The sequence below is a fragment of the Bactrocera dorsalis genome, chromosome 1 (assembly GCF_023373825.1).
Source record: "Bactrocera dorsalis isolate Fly_Bdor chromosome 1, ASM2337382v1, whole genome shotgun sequence".
Taxonomy (NCBI): domain Eukaryota; kingdom Metazoa; phylum Arthropoda; class Insecta; order Diptera; family Tephritidae; genus Bactrocera; species Bactrocera dorsalis.
In genome coordinates this window covers 87,398,312-87,415,496 of record NC_064303.1, presented here as the reverse complement: position 1 = coordinate 87,415,496, position 17,185 = coordinate 87,398,312, and the positions used below count along the sequence as shown (strand labels likewise).

The 17,185-nt window shown below is 37.9% G+C and overlaps 2 protein-coding genes across 10 annotated transcripts in view; one reads left to right on the top strand and one right to left on the bottom strand.

The window, feature by feature from the left end:
- LOC125775787 (uncharacterized) overlaps window positions 1-17,185 on the bottom strand; it is a 327,611-nt gene that overhangs the window by 238,438 nt on the left and 71,988 nt on the right. The gene's annotated exons all lie outside the window — the stretch shown is intronic.
- Window positions 1-17,185, top strand: part of LOC105229173 (GTPase-activating protein skywalker) — a 165,466-nt gene that overhangs the window by 97,217 nt on the left and 51,064 nt on the right. For 2 of the 9 annotated variants that reach the window (XM_049446539.1, XM_049446535.1), the window contains exon 1: window positions 16,403-16,931. The exons of 5 other annotated variants lie outside the window; for them this stretch is intronic. In XM_049446539.1, coding sequence (XP_049302496.1) covers window positions 16,769-16,931 — 163 coding nt within the window. In that variant the 5' untranslated portion in view covers window positions 16,403-16,768. Of the gene's footprint in view, window positions 1-16,402; window positions 16,932-17,185 lie in introns of those variants that run through there. 2 more of the 9 variants (XM_049446541.1, XM_049446542.1) reach the window with 2 other exon arrangements.

The following is a 17,185-nucleotide window of genomic DNA, read 5'->3' as shown; positions in this document are numbered from 1 at the left end:
ATGTATGTATGTATATAATTCTAGTTTATAAGATGACAATGCGATCAAGTGTGATCTTTACGGCGAATGTGAATGTAAATAGCGATTTGTCTTTTTATGCTTTGAATAGGGTATATTAAGGTAACATACCTGTAGTTAGTAAATGAACTTTTTAACACCCAGCTGGAAATGACGGAGACCTTCTCGATTGCTTGACGGGCTGCCTTCTTTTAGTCCTCTCCGTCCTTCTGCTTATACGCCAATATAGTCCCTAAGTTTTTGAGATATTGCTCTAAAAAATTCCTTATTTTCTCTCCTTAAAACTGTTTATTTGTCGGAGCCGCCGATATTGGACTACTGTATAACATAACTCCTAAAGAAAATCAAATTCTTGTATGTTACCGCTTTTTGGTTTGACAGTATAACTTCCCGAAATCGGGCATAAATAATTTTCTAAGGCATCGCTACAATATCTGAAGAAGTTTTCCATTACATACTGTTAAAGAGTAATCCATTTCGATATCCTCTACTTTTTTAAAGAAAAAACCCAGAATGTTCAAATTTAATGGGGAATGTTTATAATATTTCGAAAGGACATTCTTTGGCATTAATTTTTTGAAGATTATCTCTTTAAAATGTTGGCCACGGCTACGTCTCAGATGGCCCATCCGTTGAGTCCAATTTTCGATGACTCGTTCCAGCATTTCGACTGCTAACTGGCGAATGACACGCGTAATGTTTTGCTCCAAGGTCTGAAACAATGCGAGGTTGTCCGCATAGACGATTTTGGTGACCAATCGACCGTCCCAAAACGTGAAATTATCTTTTCACCGAAATGTTCTCTCAATAAATCCATTGATTGATGCAATGTGTGGGATGTGGCGCCGTCTTGTTGAAACCAAATGTCGCCGAGATCACGAACATCAACTTCAGGTACCACATAGTCGGTTATCATGACGCGATAATGGTCGCCATTGTCGGTGACGTTTTCAGCGGAATCCTTTTTGAAAACATATGAACCGATGATTCCACTGGCTCACAAACCACGACAAACCGTTATTTTTTCTGGATGAAATGGCAGCTCTTGAATCTTTTCAGGTTTTTCTGCGTTCCAAATGCGGCAATTTTGTTTGTTTCGTACCCATTGACCAAGAATGAGCCTCATCACTGAACAAAATTTGGCTCGAAAACGTCAGATATTCTTGGAACTTTTCAAGAGCCCATAGAGTGAATCGATGCAGCTTTGGAAGGTCAAATGGCTTTAGTTCTTTCACAAGCTAGGTTTTGTACGCTTTCAATTTAAAAACTCGAATAAATTGACCGATTTTGGTCCCTTGCAATTCCAGATAGAGTTCAGTTACCAGGTCAATGAGGAGTAGTCATCCTTTAAGATGTCTGCGCTTGGCCTCACTATCGATACTACTTTCAGTGGATACCACGGGGATGCTTACAGGGTAGTTTTGCCTTGCGCTTGTTCCGCAGAAGAGATGCTTTATTGTTTCCTATTTTTTGAAAGCTGTCAATTCTATTCTACGGAGGTATGTCACCATCAGCAGTGACCAGTTAGCCTTTCGATCATGTTCCTACAGTCTCTGCTATCGAGTACAATAGGAACTTTGTGTATCAGATTAACTATAAAAAGTAAGATTTCCAGCAATTGTTAACGCAACGGCTCGTAATCAATTACCGTACCGACCAACAAAAAAGAAAGTTCGCAAGGTCATCTAATCTCGTAATTCAGCAAAAAGTATTTTTTTTTATCAACTTTCAAACCAAGAATTTTGACTATTACGTATGTGGTATTCATTATCTACTATTCCATATGAATATTTCATTTCAATTCATTATAATTGCTTTAGTATTTTAGCAAAAAATATAAGATTACTGCAACTGTTCATTGTCATATGTCGTCCCAGCTCCTTATCGGACCAAAATACAAAGTTGCGTTTTTGAAACCTGCGCATCAAGTTAAAAATAAATCGGCCGCTCATCGTACGGCTATTGTTAGTACAAATAATTTGCACTTGCTTTATGTTGTGTCGTTGGTTTTATTTGAAATTTTCATGCCCATCATAATTGTTTGCCCCAATAAAGAGCCAATCAGCAGTCGCTGGGAATTGACGAATTGCCAGCTAAAAAGCGCACAAATGAACAATAGAAGCTTGAATGAGAAAGAGAGGCGCGTGTTTTGCCATTTTGACACTTAATGTTCGTCATGTGCCGCCTTTATCATGCTTTGGTGCAAATTTAATTTTTATTTTTATTACTTTTTACTTAATTCTATTTTGACGATTTCAGATGAGTTTTTGCTATTGTCAGGGTGTTGAAATGGCATTTTAAATAATATATTTTTAATATTCATTTAATATAATTTAGTTGTGGGTTTGAGTTTAATAATAGTGCGAAAAATTATGCGGAAGATTTAATAAAATTCAACGTGGAGATAAACCGAAAATATCAATTTTTACTCAATGAAAATCTCGCTCTACCAAATTAGGAATTTTTTTTTTTTAAATGTGCTGAGAAACTTTCAGGTTCTAGAAGGAAATAGTATTATCATTGTAATAGCCTTTCGCTTAGCTGGCTGGCTACTCATTTTATCGGTGCATTCAACCAAATTTACAACCTGGACAACTTAACTCTGTCAGGTGAGGATACCAGCCAAATTTACAGTGTGGCAAACAACGCGCAGAATTACATTCTAGTTTCAACTCGATATCCATTCGATTACGATTTAATAAAACAAAAAAATTTGTTTTCTATGGTAAATCGATATAAATTAGCGCTTTAGCCGAGTTAAAAGCCGGTAATTGAGCAATCAGTTCCTGTGCGAAAAGGCCAAACTTTAAACTTAATGGGGAATGTTTATTATCATTCGTAAGTACATTCTTTGGTATTTATTTTTTGAAGATTACCTCTTTCGAATGTTGGTCACGGCTACGTCTCTGATGGTCCATCCGTTTAGTCCAATTTTCGATGACTCCATCGAGCATTTCGACTGGTAACTAGCGAATGACATTATGCATGTTTTGCTCCAAGACCTAAGTCGAAACGGGATTGTCCGAATATACTTTAGACTTTACATATCCCCACAGGAAAAAGTCTAAGGGTGCGATATCACATGGCCTATGTGACCAATCAACCGTCCCGAAACGTGAAATTATCTGCTCACCGAAGTGTTCTCTTCATTCATTGATTTGATGTGTAGGTAGTGAAGCCGTCTTATTGAAACCATGTCGCCGAGATCGCGAGCTTCAATTTCAGGCATAAAATAGTCGGTTATCATGGCGCGATAACGGTCGCCATTGACAGTTACGTTCTCATCGGCATCATTTTTGAAGAAACATGGGCCAATGGTTCCACCGTCCCACAAACCAGGTGGTCTTCAGGTTGCGCTTCGTCCTAAATGCGGCAATTTTGCTTGTTTACATACCCATTGAGCCAGAAATGGGCCTCATTGCTGAAAAAATTGGCTCGAAAACGTTGGAACTTCTTGGAACTTTTCGAAGCGTTTTTTCTGGGGAAAGTCGAGTTTTTGCACAGGCTGTATTTTGTACGCTTTCTTTTTAAGATCTCGACTTATAATGTGCCAAGTCATTCCATACGTCCGAGTCGTTTGAATAATATATAATTCTGATTGCTGGGTCTCAAGATGGGTGATGGTGTTAACGTCCGTTTTCTTTTAAACGAGCATCAACTTTGTTGTTTTCCTCCGACTACCGAAATCTACCGCACGACGCGCAACACACATAATGACATGTTTGGCTTCGTTTCAGGTGTTATCAATGTGGGTCATTCCCTTCCGCAAATTTTAACTGACTTGAACGTTCTTTAGCACTAATCGCACTGCTTTTGTATCACCCTGTACCCTGCAATAGAAGTTATTTTACTTTGCATTGCAATAAAATTATTATGTTTTCATTATTTACTTTCCCTTGCCTTGGTGTTAATTGCGTTTGTCATTTTAGCTACAATATTACTTTACAAACAACAAAAACACCCTAGAATGGTTGCGCCGATATTCACGTTGACGCTGATTAACCATAATTCTTATGAATATTGTTTCTTTTTAGCAAATTTGTCATATTCGTGCGACACTCATTTGCAGCAATTATCAAAAAATGCCTGTAATGTTGAATGAAGTCACATTTTTAGTATTGTGCTAAACATTTTGAAGCCGCCGTTTTAACTTGCTGTCTACTAAGATTTCAAGCAGCGAGCTCATTATTTCGAGTTTCTATCCAGTTCATTTAAACAATTGGATGGCGATAGTTTTGCGGCTACATTCTAATTATTTAACTTGTTCTTTCTTTTCAAATGCGGTTATGTGTGTGTGTTTGTTATTTGTAGCGATATGCTGGATTCTACGAAAGTCAGTGTCGTGAGCTATTTAATGGGGTGTAAAGTGCAGCAGCGCACTACTTAAAGTCTGAGTAATCTCTATTTGTCTATTTTATGTAAATAAAGAAATTTAATATTGCTTCTGCGGTTATGAACTACACAGTGTTATTACCGTTTAATTGCATAGTAGAATCAGCGATCGCTCACTTTCATGTGACTCAACCAACTTTTCCAAGATTAATTTCAGTCTTTGAAGTGCCAAGTTCACTCTAATTACCTATTATTTAGGAATATTTAATAGTGTTTACCGGCAAAGCAGGGTTCACAGGGTACGCTATGCAGCTTTCTTGACATCAGAAGAATGAGTTGTAAAGCTGACCTTTCATTTTATTTTATTGTGCCCTGAGCGGGGTTAAGTTTGGCATGAAGTTTATATCACTGTGTTGATGAGGCCATATACCTTATGCATTGGTATTGGTATCTCTTTGTTGCTACAAATTTCGGGCCTATCATCATTTTTGTTGAAAGAGTTTGGAGAGGCTCATGGACTTGTACATTAGGAGTAGAATAACGAGAGAGAAACTTTAAGGCTTTACCACCCCTCAGCTAGGCGGTAGCTAAAGTACTCGAACATTTTGGAGTGTAATGGAGCCTCGATTGCCTCATATACATATAGTCTTCTTCGCAACAGAATGGTAGTGGCGGAAGGGAGTTGTACCAAGTTAAATACACAGGCTAACAATGGCACCCCGCAGAGTGCGGTACTTTTCTTAGGTCTTTGTTCTTCCTTATAATGGAATGGAACCACGATTACCTCATATACATATAGTCTTCTTTGCAATAGAATCGTTGTGGCGGAGTGGAGTTGTACCAAATTAAACACAAAGGTTAAGGAACCCCGCAGGATGGGGTACTTTCCTTAGGTCTTTGTTCTTTATAGGCGTAGTCGTTCTTCCTTTATGCGGTTTGGCGCCAATTGGAGACTGCAAGTGAAGCCTGGTCCTTCCAACGGAGTGGAAGTTTTTTTTCTTCCTCTGTTTCCCGGAGAGTTTTCATCTATTCGGACGACGTGGTTCCAAACCGCAAGCACACAACGCTGGGGAGGGATGATACGTCTACACACTTTAGCTCGCTTTCAAGCGGATGGTTTTTGGCTACGCAGAATACACTTTGTCTAAGGCCGGATGTCGTGAGTTGTTTGAGTCATATGTAAAAGAATCGTTTCTGGCCACTCCTTGGTGAATGGCTTCTACAAATAACCCCATTCTCCAATTCTTTAGATCCTGGTAAAAGAGAAATGGTTTTATTTACCAGGCGGTACATGATTCCAGTCGTTCTTCTTCCCTCACTCGGAGGCTCACGTCTAACCTGTTGGTAAACTAAAATACCTAGTGCTAGATGCTTGATAGAAAGCTTTTAGGAATGCCAAATTTTGAGGAAAGAGCAAGGAATACATCGATTGCTTTATATTGATATGCAGAATAGAGAAGAATGTACTCTGAGATCCTTTGACATGAATCGGCAAAAAATTTAAATTTTGCTGAAAAATATGTTCATTCCAATCTGTGAATCTTGTCGATAGTTTCGACAGTTCTCTTATTGACTTCATTAGCCTGCTGGCCATCTGTACTTCCTGCTCTCTAGCCAATTAGAATCGCGTCACAATAAATTCTTGCAAAATGTTAATGACGTGGCTTGAACCTGCGACTGTCGCACAGCAATATTTATCGCACTTAATACCAACAGCAACAAAAATATGCATAAATATATTGCAAATAGCAAGAGCCAACTGGCAACGGGTGACTGCAATCAACAATTCACCGAAATCTCACCATCAATGTTACTTAAAATACTTTTCTGCCAGAATTGTTTGTGTAGAAGTTGACGAAAACATTTGCTTTGCCAATTTTTAACGAGTATCTCTCAGGCTAAATATAGTTTATCAGCGTAATTAATGCAAACGCAAAACAAAGCAGCAATAATTGCAATAATAAGTTGCAACCAAATATTTATATGTATGTATGTATGCGCGTCAGTTTTTTGCGGCATGACGAGCGAACCCTTTGGGTTTACGAACGTTGCTTCGCCTAATTTCCTAGGAAGAATTAAGAGCAAATAGAGACAAGAGCACTAAGTACTAATGCATATGTCAAACGGTGTCTTGTTGTTGTTGTTTGTGTTTGTATGTATTCATATATATATATATTGTAGTATGTGGCAAGTTTGTTTTTGAACTTGTAATTTATGCATTTGTCTCGAAAGCGTCAACTTTACTCATGTTTGAAAAATTTCCTCATGCTACATTATTTCCCGCAACTGTTTATTTTCGCAATAATTAGTGTTGTATTTGAAAAAGATCACATTTGTCAAAAATGACGGGCAATTAATGTGCGCAATGCCAAAATTTACCTTTTCTTGCTTTTCGAAACGGACTGCTGTAGAGAAGCCATTGGTAAGAGGTGGGGCCTCTCACCGAAAGTGCTCCTCTGGCTCTGTGACACCTTAGTCAAGCTCATTATGTTCTATGGAGTCTTTAAGTGGTGGAGGGCTTTAACGAAGACCACATTTGCAAAGAAACTCGAGAGCGTTCAAGGAGCTGCGCTCATCAAAATGCATTAAGTACACCCCGTGGACATCGCCGGAAGGTGTATATCCGCGAAGGTGACTATTAGACTCAGAGAATCTGGATTCTTAAAAGAACGCGTATCTGAACTCTCGGATATCCTCACAGACTTTGACTGCATACCGGATCATCTGGATCATGGAGTCGCTAAATCGATCTCTGGCGGCTCCTTCTATGCCCACATACCGATGTGGGAGCTATGGGTGAGAAGAAGCCGTTGGAGGAGAGAAGCAGTAAGCTTCTTTACGGATGGGACAAAGCTTGAGGGGGAAGGTTGGTGTAGGGGTTTACTATCGAGAGCTCTCTATCAACTTCAGTTTCAGACCTCCTGACTATTGCAGTGTCTTCAAGGCTGAGGCAGCCATCAAGGTAGCAGCAGATTTGCTGCTCCGGAGTGCGTCCTCCTGCGATACCAGGACCCTTGAACACATTTACAGTGCGTTCAGGATTGGTCGAAGAGTGTCTAACGTCGCTATCATTAGCAGCGAGTGTCTTTGTGATAAGACTGGCATGGGTGCAGGGCCATAGTGGAATCGCAGGTAATTGCAAAGCTGATGACATGCGATGAGCTAGCAAAACAAGGCATCCTAAAATCAATATCGGTAGAATCGGAACGGGTCGGTGCTCCCGCATCCTCTTGTGTTGTACTACTGGATAGTTGGGCCTCGCGGATTCTTGGTCAATTCTGGGCCACTATCGGTACTAGATCGATCGCTATATCTATCATTAAGGCTAGCCTCTACCTAGTTGTGGGGCTTTTGCCCCTACATGCTGTAAGATTGGGAATCTTACCAGGCGACGTCTACAGAATTTGTTTGGAAGAAGACGCGTATGTACCTTCAGACATCTTACCGAACTGGCGGGCGTTTGAAATTAAACGCTTTTGCAAATTTGTATTGGGTACTAAGCGTTTTGCTAATCTGTAAGTCCAAACACAGGAGTTCTTATTTCCAATCCAATCCACGTGCGATCTCTGATCAGCCATCTAACCTAACCTAACCTTCTGAAATGTAGTAGTTTATTTTTTTTTAAATAAGATGGCAAAGTTTAAAGTATCCTAAACTGACCTCTTTCCTTTTACTTAACTTCAGTTGCATCGAAAATTTAATAACCTTCACACTTCACAAATAAACAGCGTAAAAGGATCTCATCTTTATTTTGATTGCTCAGATAGTACCATATGTCAGTTATGTACAGTGGTTCGATCTGAATAACATCCTGAGAGTTGGTGACGCTGCTTGGAGAATAATCTATGCCAAATTTCGTGAGTGTAGGTTGTGAAATGCAAAGGTTGCCCAAACGAGTGCTTGATATACTCTTATACTCTTCTCACGTGACCTTCTAGCTGGGATTATCGTATTATGTACTTCAAAATATCAATGAGTAATGCTATTTCTCTCATGACAATGAGAACTTCACTTTGTTCCTTATAAAAAAAATTTCATTGATTAACTAATTAAAGCGTATTGTTCTGAAATCTTTAATGCCGAAAATAGTAAAAAGTCACAAGACCATCTTCAAATTTCAGGAACGAATTCTCCAATAACTGCCTTTAAGGAATATATGAGTATACATGACTTGTGAAAAGATCGCTGGAATCTTAGCTTTATTTTTTCCAATCAAAAAAAGTAGATAGTAGAGCAGAGAGCAAACCTACCTTAAGTTACGTATTCATGCACTCTATATATTATATCCAGCTTTATGTTTTTAGGTTTAAGTTATTAAAAAGTTGTTTATGTTATGGATTGTCTCCGTAAAAATTTCGATTTCAATACTTATTATAGCTTGTTCAACAATTATTTTCACAAGTAAAGCTAAAGAATTTCACTTGAAAAACATTTAAATTTTAAACCAAATTTAAAATTTTAATTTTAAAATAATTTGTTACAATTTCGTTTCGTATTTTTGTGTATTTTCCATTCTGCATCGATTATTTTCGGCTTATTTTTCTCAAATTTACCTTACAGTCTCGTTGAGCTGCCAAATTTTTCATTGTATTCTTCATTACTTGTATAGGTTAATTTTCTTGATGACGTTTTTCTGTGTTTTCTAACCATTTTCGTATGGGATTTCGCGTGTTTATCTCAGCTTTTGTGTGTATGTGTGGATTTTGTTGGTATTTTCGCTCGTGTATTTGCAGCACAGTATGATTCTTGTTGTTCTTTTTTAAATATTTTGTAGGTGTTTCAACATCGTCGTATAAATAACCGCATATTGGTTGGTGAGAATTTTTGTGTGAAACGATTCCAATTTGTTGTTTTGAAATTGAATCGAAGGTGATCTGCCATGTTCTGGAACATTTTGTCCCAAGTTCTGAGAAATACTGCAACCTCTAACTACTTATTAGTTTTGTCTCTTATTCTTTTCGTTTCAAAATATTATTTTATGTGCTTTGAGAAGTATGAAGTTCATACAGTATCTTAGCAGATAAAAGATATCGATCGTATTAAATAAGACGAGTGTATCTAAACTCCACAGCCCTACGCATTTTGTTCACTCCAATCAAATTTTTGACTCTAATAGTAGAAACTAGCTGCTCTATCTACGAGCTCACTACTTTTGTCATCTTTAGTTGGTTACTTCAAAACGTTTTTCTTGCAGAACTCCAAATATCGTGTGTGATAAATTTGTGTAATGTTCCATAAAACAAAATTATTAATATAATTTAAAATTTTTTATTAAGTTCTCCTCTTTGTATGCCGAATTTAGTATTTTCTATCTTTTTTTTATCTAAGTGATTTAATTTTATTCTGTTATAAAATGGTTGCGAGCATTCATAAAATGAATTTTTATTGCTCAATTCGGTTATCGTTTTATTGTCTTCGAATTTTTTGCTCGTTTCGACGCTTGTCACTGCTCTTATTGTTTTTGAGTGCTTCTCCAACAAGTCAATTTCTTGTCATTTTATTTTTATAATGAACAGAGTCTATTATGTTTGCGACAAAATTTGTAGCACCCAGAAGGAAATGTCGGAGACTATATAAAGTAGATATTGTCACTTAAAATACAAAATAACGTAACATCACTTTTTATTAGTTTAGAGGCGAAGGATAAATTATATAATAGAAACCACTCATATTGATACCAAATTTGGGTTTTGGTTATAAAATGGTTATACATTGGTTATATCTTAAAGTGGAAGCTGATGTAGTGAATCCTAAGCTATTAAATTTTCTCGAATTTCGATGTGAATTATGGTCCAAGCCAGTCCTACAATCTCCGCACAAATTGCACAGATCGCACCACTATAGTGTTTAGCTGCCATACAAAATGCTCGTTATTCTAACGCTCTTTCTTGTTTTGCCAAATAAGAGCAAGATGAACAGCAGTGCAAGTATTCGTCAAAGCTTTACAATACTCTTCAAACAACAACAACTGCTGGTATTATTTGTAAACAAACGGACTGACAAGCGAAAGAATAACAAAGAACATTATGAACCAAATAAAAATATCTACAAAAGCAAACATTATACTATGAACGAAGGTGTATAATATGCACGTATATCCTATAAATACATATATGCGTGTATGTGTAGATTTGCATAAAAATTATACTTCTTGGGTGTACGTATGTATGTACGTGTGCGGCAAAAATATGCAAAATATATTTGCAAATTGATTCAACGCCAAATACGTAGTACAATTATTGTATTTGAAATATGCATATCGCATGCCTTGTAGGAAAAGTCGCTAATTCGTTAACTGGGAGCTGCAACTTATTCGGCAAGATTCAAGCGGCGACACATAGTCTATAAAAATGTGCATAAGTACTATGTACATGAATTGCAGATTTGTTTAATTTTCAATATTCGTTTCATAAAAAATCAAGCTTGGATCAATACACTATTTATACGTACCTTGTTCTAAATGGTGATCCATTTCGAGGTTCCCTAGTTTTCTAAAGAAAAAACACAAAAACTTTAAATTTATTGGGGAATGTTTATTATCATTTGAAAGTAGTACATTCTTTGGCTTTTATATTTTTAAGATTATCTCTTTCAAATGTTGGCCGCGGCTATGTCTCAGATGCCCCATCCGTTGAGTCAAATTTTCGATGACTCGTTCGAGCATTTCGACAGGTAATTAGCGAATAACACTCGTGATGTTTTGCTCCAAGGCCTGAATCGAAACGGGATTGTCCGCAAAGACTTTAGTCTTCGCATATTCCTACAGAAAAATGTCTAACGGTGTGATATCACACGATTTTGCCAATCGACCGGCCTACTGGAACTCCGAAGGGCTCTCCTTATAAATGTATTGATTGATGCGATGTGTAGGAAGTGGCACCGTCTTTTTGAAACCAAATGTCACCCAAATAAGGAACTTCAATTTCAGAGATCGAATTGTCGGTTATCATGGCGCGATAACAGTCATCACTGGCGATTAGGTTCTCACCGGCATCATTTTTGAAGAAATATGAACCCATGATTCCACCGGCCCACAAACCACACCAAACCAATGTGTTTTCTGGATGAAATTGCGGCTCTTGAATATATTCAGGTTGCACTTCGTCCTAAGTGCGGTAATTTTGCTTGTTTACATACCTGTTGGGCCGGAAATGGGCCTCATCGCTGAACAAAATTTGTCTCGAAGACGTCGGATCTTCTTGGAATTTTCTAAGAGCCCACAGAGCAAAGCGATGTCCCTTGGGAAGGTCGACCGGCTTCAGTTCTTGCACAAGCCGTTCCATACGTCAGTCCAAGTTGCTACGAACGGCGAAGAATCGACTCTCCACGGTCTTCGCGTAAACTCTCAGCTACGGCTGCTATATTTTCTTCACTTCGTGCTAGAAGTGGTCTATTCGAATATTATCCAATAATGAATGCTGAGTCTAAAAATGACTGATGGTGTTGTGGATTGTACGCTCAGTAGGCCGATTATGTTGACCATAAGTTGATAAAGATAAGCTGATAGAGTTGATTAAAGTGAGAGATTCGAAATATTGATTTAAAATTTTAGTATCTTAAATTTGACCAGCTTTTTTATTTTTGAAGTTCGCAAAATGTTTTTCACACTTAAGTTTTCCAAGCTGGGCTTCGTAGAGCAAAGTGCTTATGTATGTATACCTATGTATAATATGTATGTGTCGCCTCTAGAATGTTGCCGAAAATAGTAGTCGTTCGCCGTTAAAATAAGCAATAAGTTTCGTACTTTGATTGTTGGCACATATTTTTTAGCTTCTACAGACTATATGTATATTCTTTCGCTTCGCTTTGTCCCCCCTTTCTTCGCCTTACTAATCAGCTGCTCACGTGATGCGCTGCTATTCGTTGGAGGCGATGCAAAAATCAGCTGAAAGCTCGTACATTATCGTGTATGTGCGTATCGTATCGTTTTTACGGCTCATCACTGAGAAAAGTACTCGTACATAAGCGAAGCTAAAAAAGAATCGAATTTATGATTTGTTTGTTGTGGTTGGCGGCTTATTTTTGGCAGCCAACGTTGCACGCGCGTGCCTAAACAACATTGAAGTCATGTATGAACATACACTTGTATATACTATTTATATATTTAAGTATATGTACATATGTATATGTGTGGTATGCTTTTGTGGCTGTGTGTGCCTTGTGCGTGCGTCCGAAATCATTGAAGTGACTTAGGCACCACACATCCCGCTGACATGGTGTGACACACAAATTGAAGAAAATTAATTTAACAAAAATGCAACAACAAAAAGTGTGTGAAGATTCGTCACTCTACGTCACTGGCGCTGTTTATGTACGCAACTGTCAATTGAAATTGCTCAATTGTTTTGCTCTTCGCCGAATTGTGCAGTTTTTCGTTAGTTTTGGCGAAAGTTGTGCGAGGTTCGTGGTGTTATATAAAATCAGTTGTTTTCGCAAATATACATGTGACATGTGTGTATTTATTTTGTCATTCTTCCAATATTTACAAATCTCTGCTATAATTGTGGGCGTAGAAAATTGGATGAGTCGGCGAGAAATGCCGAAATTTTCACACGCTCAAGGCAATTACCTACATACATGTGTACATATGTATATTTGTATGTATGTACTAATTTTTTGTGTCTTAACTGTTTATATATCATATACTACATACATATGTAGATATTTTTTTTTAGAATTTTATTTCAAAAAAAAATTAAATATTTTTCGAATTCCAGAATATGCCCGATTTTTACATTTGCGGGTAGTTTTGATATTCTTTTTTCAGAAATTAGTGATTAAAGCACATTCGGTACTCTAAAAAGTTTACGAAATTACTGAGCCCGGTGTAACAACGTTCCGTAGTTGATTTCGTCGCTTCGAAGACGGCGATTTCGATATTGAAAACCCTCCGCGTGAAGGAAGGCCAAAAAGCTTCGAAGAAGGAGAATTGGAAACGTTGCTTCATGAGAATCCCACACAAACGCAAGAAGAGCTTGGTTCAACCTTGGGTGTCACCCCCCAAGTCATATCAAAGCGTCTACAAGCGCTGGAAATGATTCAGAAACAATGAACTTGGGTTCCTTATGACCTCAATACTAGGAAAAATAAATACCTCAATATTATCACGAAAAAGTGATGCGGCTGCTTGTCAACGCTCGGCCTCACGTTCTCAAAACTCTTGAAGCTTATATGAAAATGCCTAAATGGGAAGTCCTAACCCACTCGCTATATTCCCCAGATATTGCATTCTCCGATTATAATTTGTTCCGTTTGATGACACATGGTCTGGCTCAGAAGCAGCTCAACTCACAAGACGACAGCGAAAAATGGCTTAAATCTTGGATAGCATCACAAGATAAACAGTTTTACCGTAATGGTATTCGAGCTTTGCCAGAATTATGGGAAAAAGTTGTGTATAGCGATGCACAATACTTCGAATAATTCATTTGTAACCATTTCTTTTGTCAGAGGTAAACATTCGCGGCGCCATGATCCATTTCGAGTTTCCCTACGTTAGGCAAAAAAGCAAAGAAACTTCAATTTTAATGGGGAATGCTTATTATAATTCGAAAAAAACATTATTTGGCATTTATTTTGTGAAGATTATCTCTGTCAAATGTTGGCCGCGACTATGTCACAGATGGTCCATCCGTTGAGTCCAATTTTCGATGACTTATTGGAGCATTTCCACTAGTAATTGGCGAATGACAAGCGTGATGTTTTGCTCCATGGCCTGAATCGAAGCTGGACCATCCCAAATGCGGCAATTTCGCTTGTTACATACTCGTTGAGCCAGAAATGAGCCTCATCGCTGAACAAAATTTTGACTCAAAAACGTCGGAACTTTTTTGGAACTTTTCAGAAGCTCATTGAGCTAAGCGATGTCGCTTGGGAAGGTCGAGTGGCTTCAGTTCTTGCACAAGTCGTTCCATACGTCAGTCCACGTTGCTGCGAACGGCGAAGAATCGACTCTCCACGGTCTTCGTGGCGTGGTGGACATGGTCTATTCGGTCGAATATAATCCAATAATGAATGCTGGGTCTCAAAATGGGTGATGATGGTGCGAACAGTACGCTCAGTTGGAATATGTTGACCATAAGTTGAGCGAAGCGTTTTCGTAATAAAGTTGAAAAGATAAAGTTGAACGATATTTATACATTGTTCAGGCGAAGTGTTTCGGTGATGATATGCCAAACCTGGTCCACCCCTTAGTGCTGAACATGTGCTGTGTTCTCTGGAGATAAGTAGACTGTCGTACAGAACGTCGATCACGATATGTAATTAGAACCGATCCATTTGCTTGGATTCTTCCGGCGCATACCTAAATATGTCTACATAAATGAGATAATGTTTGCTAATATTTGCTATATAAAATGCCGTTATTTGCTAACCAATCATGAGACGATTAAGACGATCCTAAAGTTATGTCTATCGTTATGTCGCCGCTCCCTTGTTTTTGCTTGTCGCAAGCTTGTTTATTCACACATCTTGTGTAAAAACTCAAACAGCCGTGACTATAAAAGTTTTATGAATCACTAGCGCGCACACGTAATCAGAATTAAGCGCTTTATTTGCACATACTAAAACTGAAATAAAGATATTAAGCGAATTAAGTAACATTTTTATAGCGCTCACATACCAAACACGATGATGGCACCCTTTACAGCTTGTGGCTTGGGATCACATATTGAATTACGAATTTTCGTAGACCGCTGAGAGATTACAAATCATCAGAACATGTTAATAAAAAACAAGATATGCCAAATGTCATATAATTCGGCGTCAAAACAAAAACTGCGATAGTTCGCTTCACTCGCTCAACGCTGTACGTAAACAAAATACTAGAAAATGAAGCTGAAAAATCAGCTACTCGCCGGCGCTGAGCACATTTTACAAACACGCTGCGCGCGACCTTTGTTAGCCAACCGGCAAAATAGCAGCACAAGAGCGGTGGAAAAGCTTTGAGCTTTCACTGTGCACCCCCTCGCGCTACACTTTGAAAATTACGCGCCAGTGCGTGTGTGGCGCGCGAAGAAAGAGAGTGCGCTGCGCGCGCAAAAGAGCAACAAGTCGAAGAGTCGAGTCACGAACGTCGCGCTTACAGCGATCACTTCAACCTTTCGTGAACTAAAGGTAATGTTGCATCTTCATCATTCGTGCCATTGGTACTACAGTACAGGCAAAAGCTTTGAGTACCTTAACGTTAGGGCTGCTCCCCCGTTCGCTACACATTTCGTTATATACATCAATAATGAGAAAAAAGCCTCTAGCAGAGCAGAGCAGCTGATCGCACGCTCGCACCACATACACACACATTCGTATGGGCGAACAGCAACAAGTAAGCCGGGTCATGAGCGAGCGAGCAGCGCGCGAGATTACCAAGCAGTGTTTAGCGTTCTATATATAGTGCTTGTGGGGAGGCATCTTTGTGGGTATCTCCTCTTCTATACATACATACATACATACATATACGCGTTTTTACGAGTGCATGGCATATTTTGTCGCGTACTTGTTCTAAATACCGGGACGGTCGGCATTCGATCACCGAGCTAGTAAACGAACAGTACTCAAACGCAGTGCCAGCGAAGGTGGCGCGCGCGCGTTCAATTCAGTACAAATACAACAAGTTAATTGACGTGATACGTAAAACAAGTGGAAACATAGATCTGACAAAAACGAGCGCTACGAATTAGTGCTGTGCATTTTAGCATAGTATTTGCTATAGTATTTTCTTCTTATTGTTGTTGTGACCAACTAATTTGTGAAAATATTTTCCTTTTACCTATGCGACAGTGAACGGCGAACGAAATCGGCAACTGAAATTTTCGACGACAAAAGCGATCAAAGACACAAGATACACTAATTGAGGAAATACTTTAATTAATTCTAAAAAATTAAAATAATTAATATAATTAAAAAAAATTAAAAAAAATTAAAACAATTAAAAAAATTAAAATAATTAATATAATAAAAAAAATTTAAATTATTAAAAAAAAATTATTAATAAAATAATTAAAATAATTAAAATAATTAAAAAAAAATTAAAATAATTAAAAGAAATTAAAATAATTACAAAAAAATTAATAAAAACAAATTAGAAAAAACACCAAAAAAGAAACAGAACTCGGAGCGCATGACTCAAATGTGGTGAAAATGTGCAAATTGAAGGCTTAGCCACCGTCACACATTGCAGATACTTTTGAGCTGCTGTCGTCTATCGCGCTAATTATTGTGATAAGTAAAACAAAAAAGCATGAGCTTTACGGGTTAGAAATTCTGCAATTTCGCGTTGAAGAAAACTATGAAAAATTGTATTTTGTGTATTTTGAAATAAGTGCAAAATAATTCTGTTTACAACAACAAACAGCAACTGCAATTTAACAATTAAGTGTCGGTAAATTTTTTATCAAGTAGTTTTAATCAAAAAAGCCGCAAAATGGTTGGCAAAATCATTGCTTTGCGCGACATGGACAACTTCAGTCGGCGCAGCAGTGTTTACGTGGATCCAGAATGTGATAAATTTTTCGAAATGCCGCTCTTCATTGCGGCCAGCACCACAGATATGACAACGAAATGCCATTGTTGGCAGTTTAGCCCAGGTAAACAACACAGATACTGTCAAGATTATTCGGTGACATTTACTCATCGCCCAATGCACTCGTGTCATTCTTTATTTGGTTGAAAATATTATTTATTTCATAGAAAATATTATTATTTATTTGAAGTCAAAAGCGAAAATTAAGTGAAGAGAAGAATGACGTGGATACTAATCACAAGTCAAATGCAGTGTTGTATTTTGCCAGCTGTAAACTGTTATTTTGGTAATTTTGTGCACAAAAGTTACGGTTTTTAA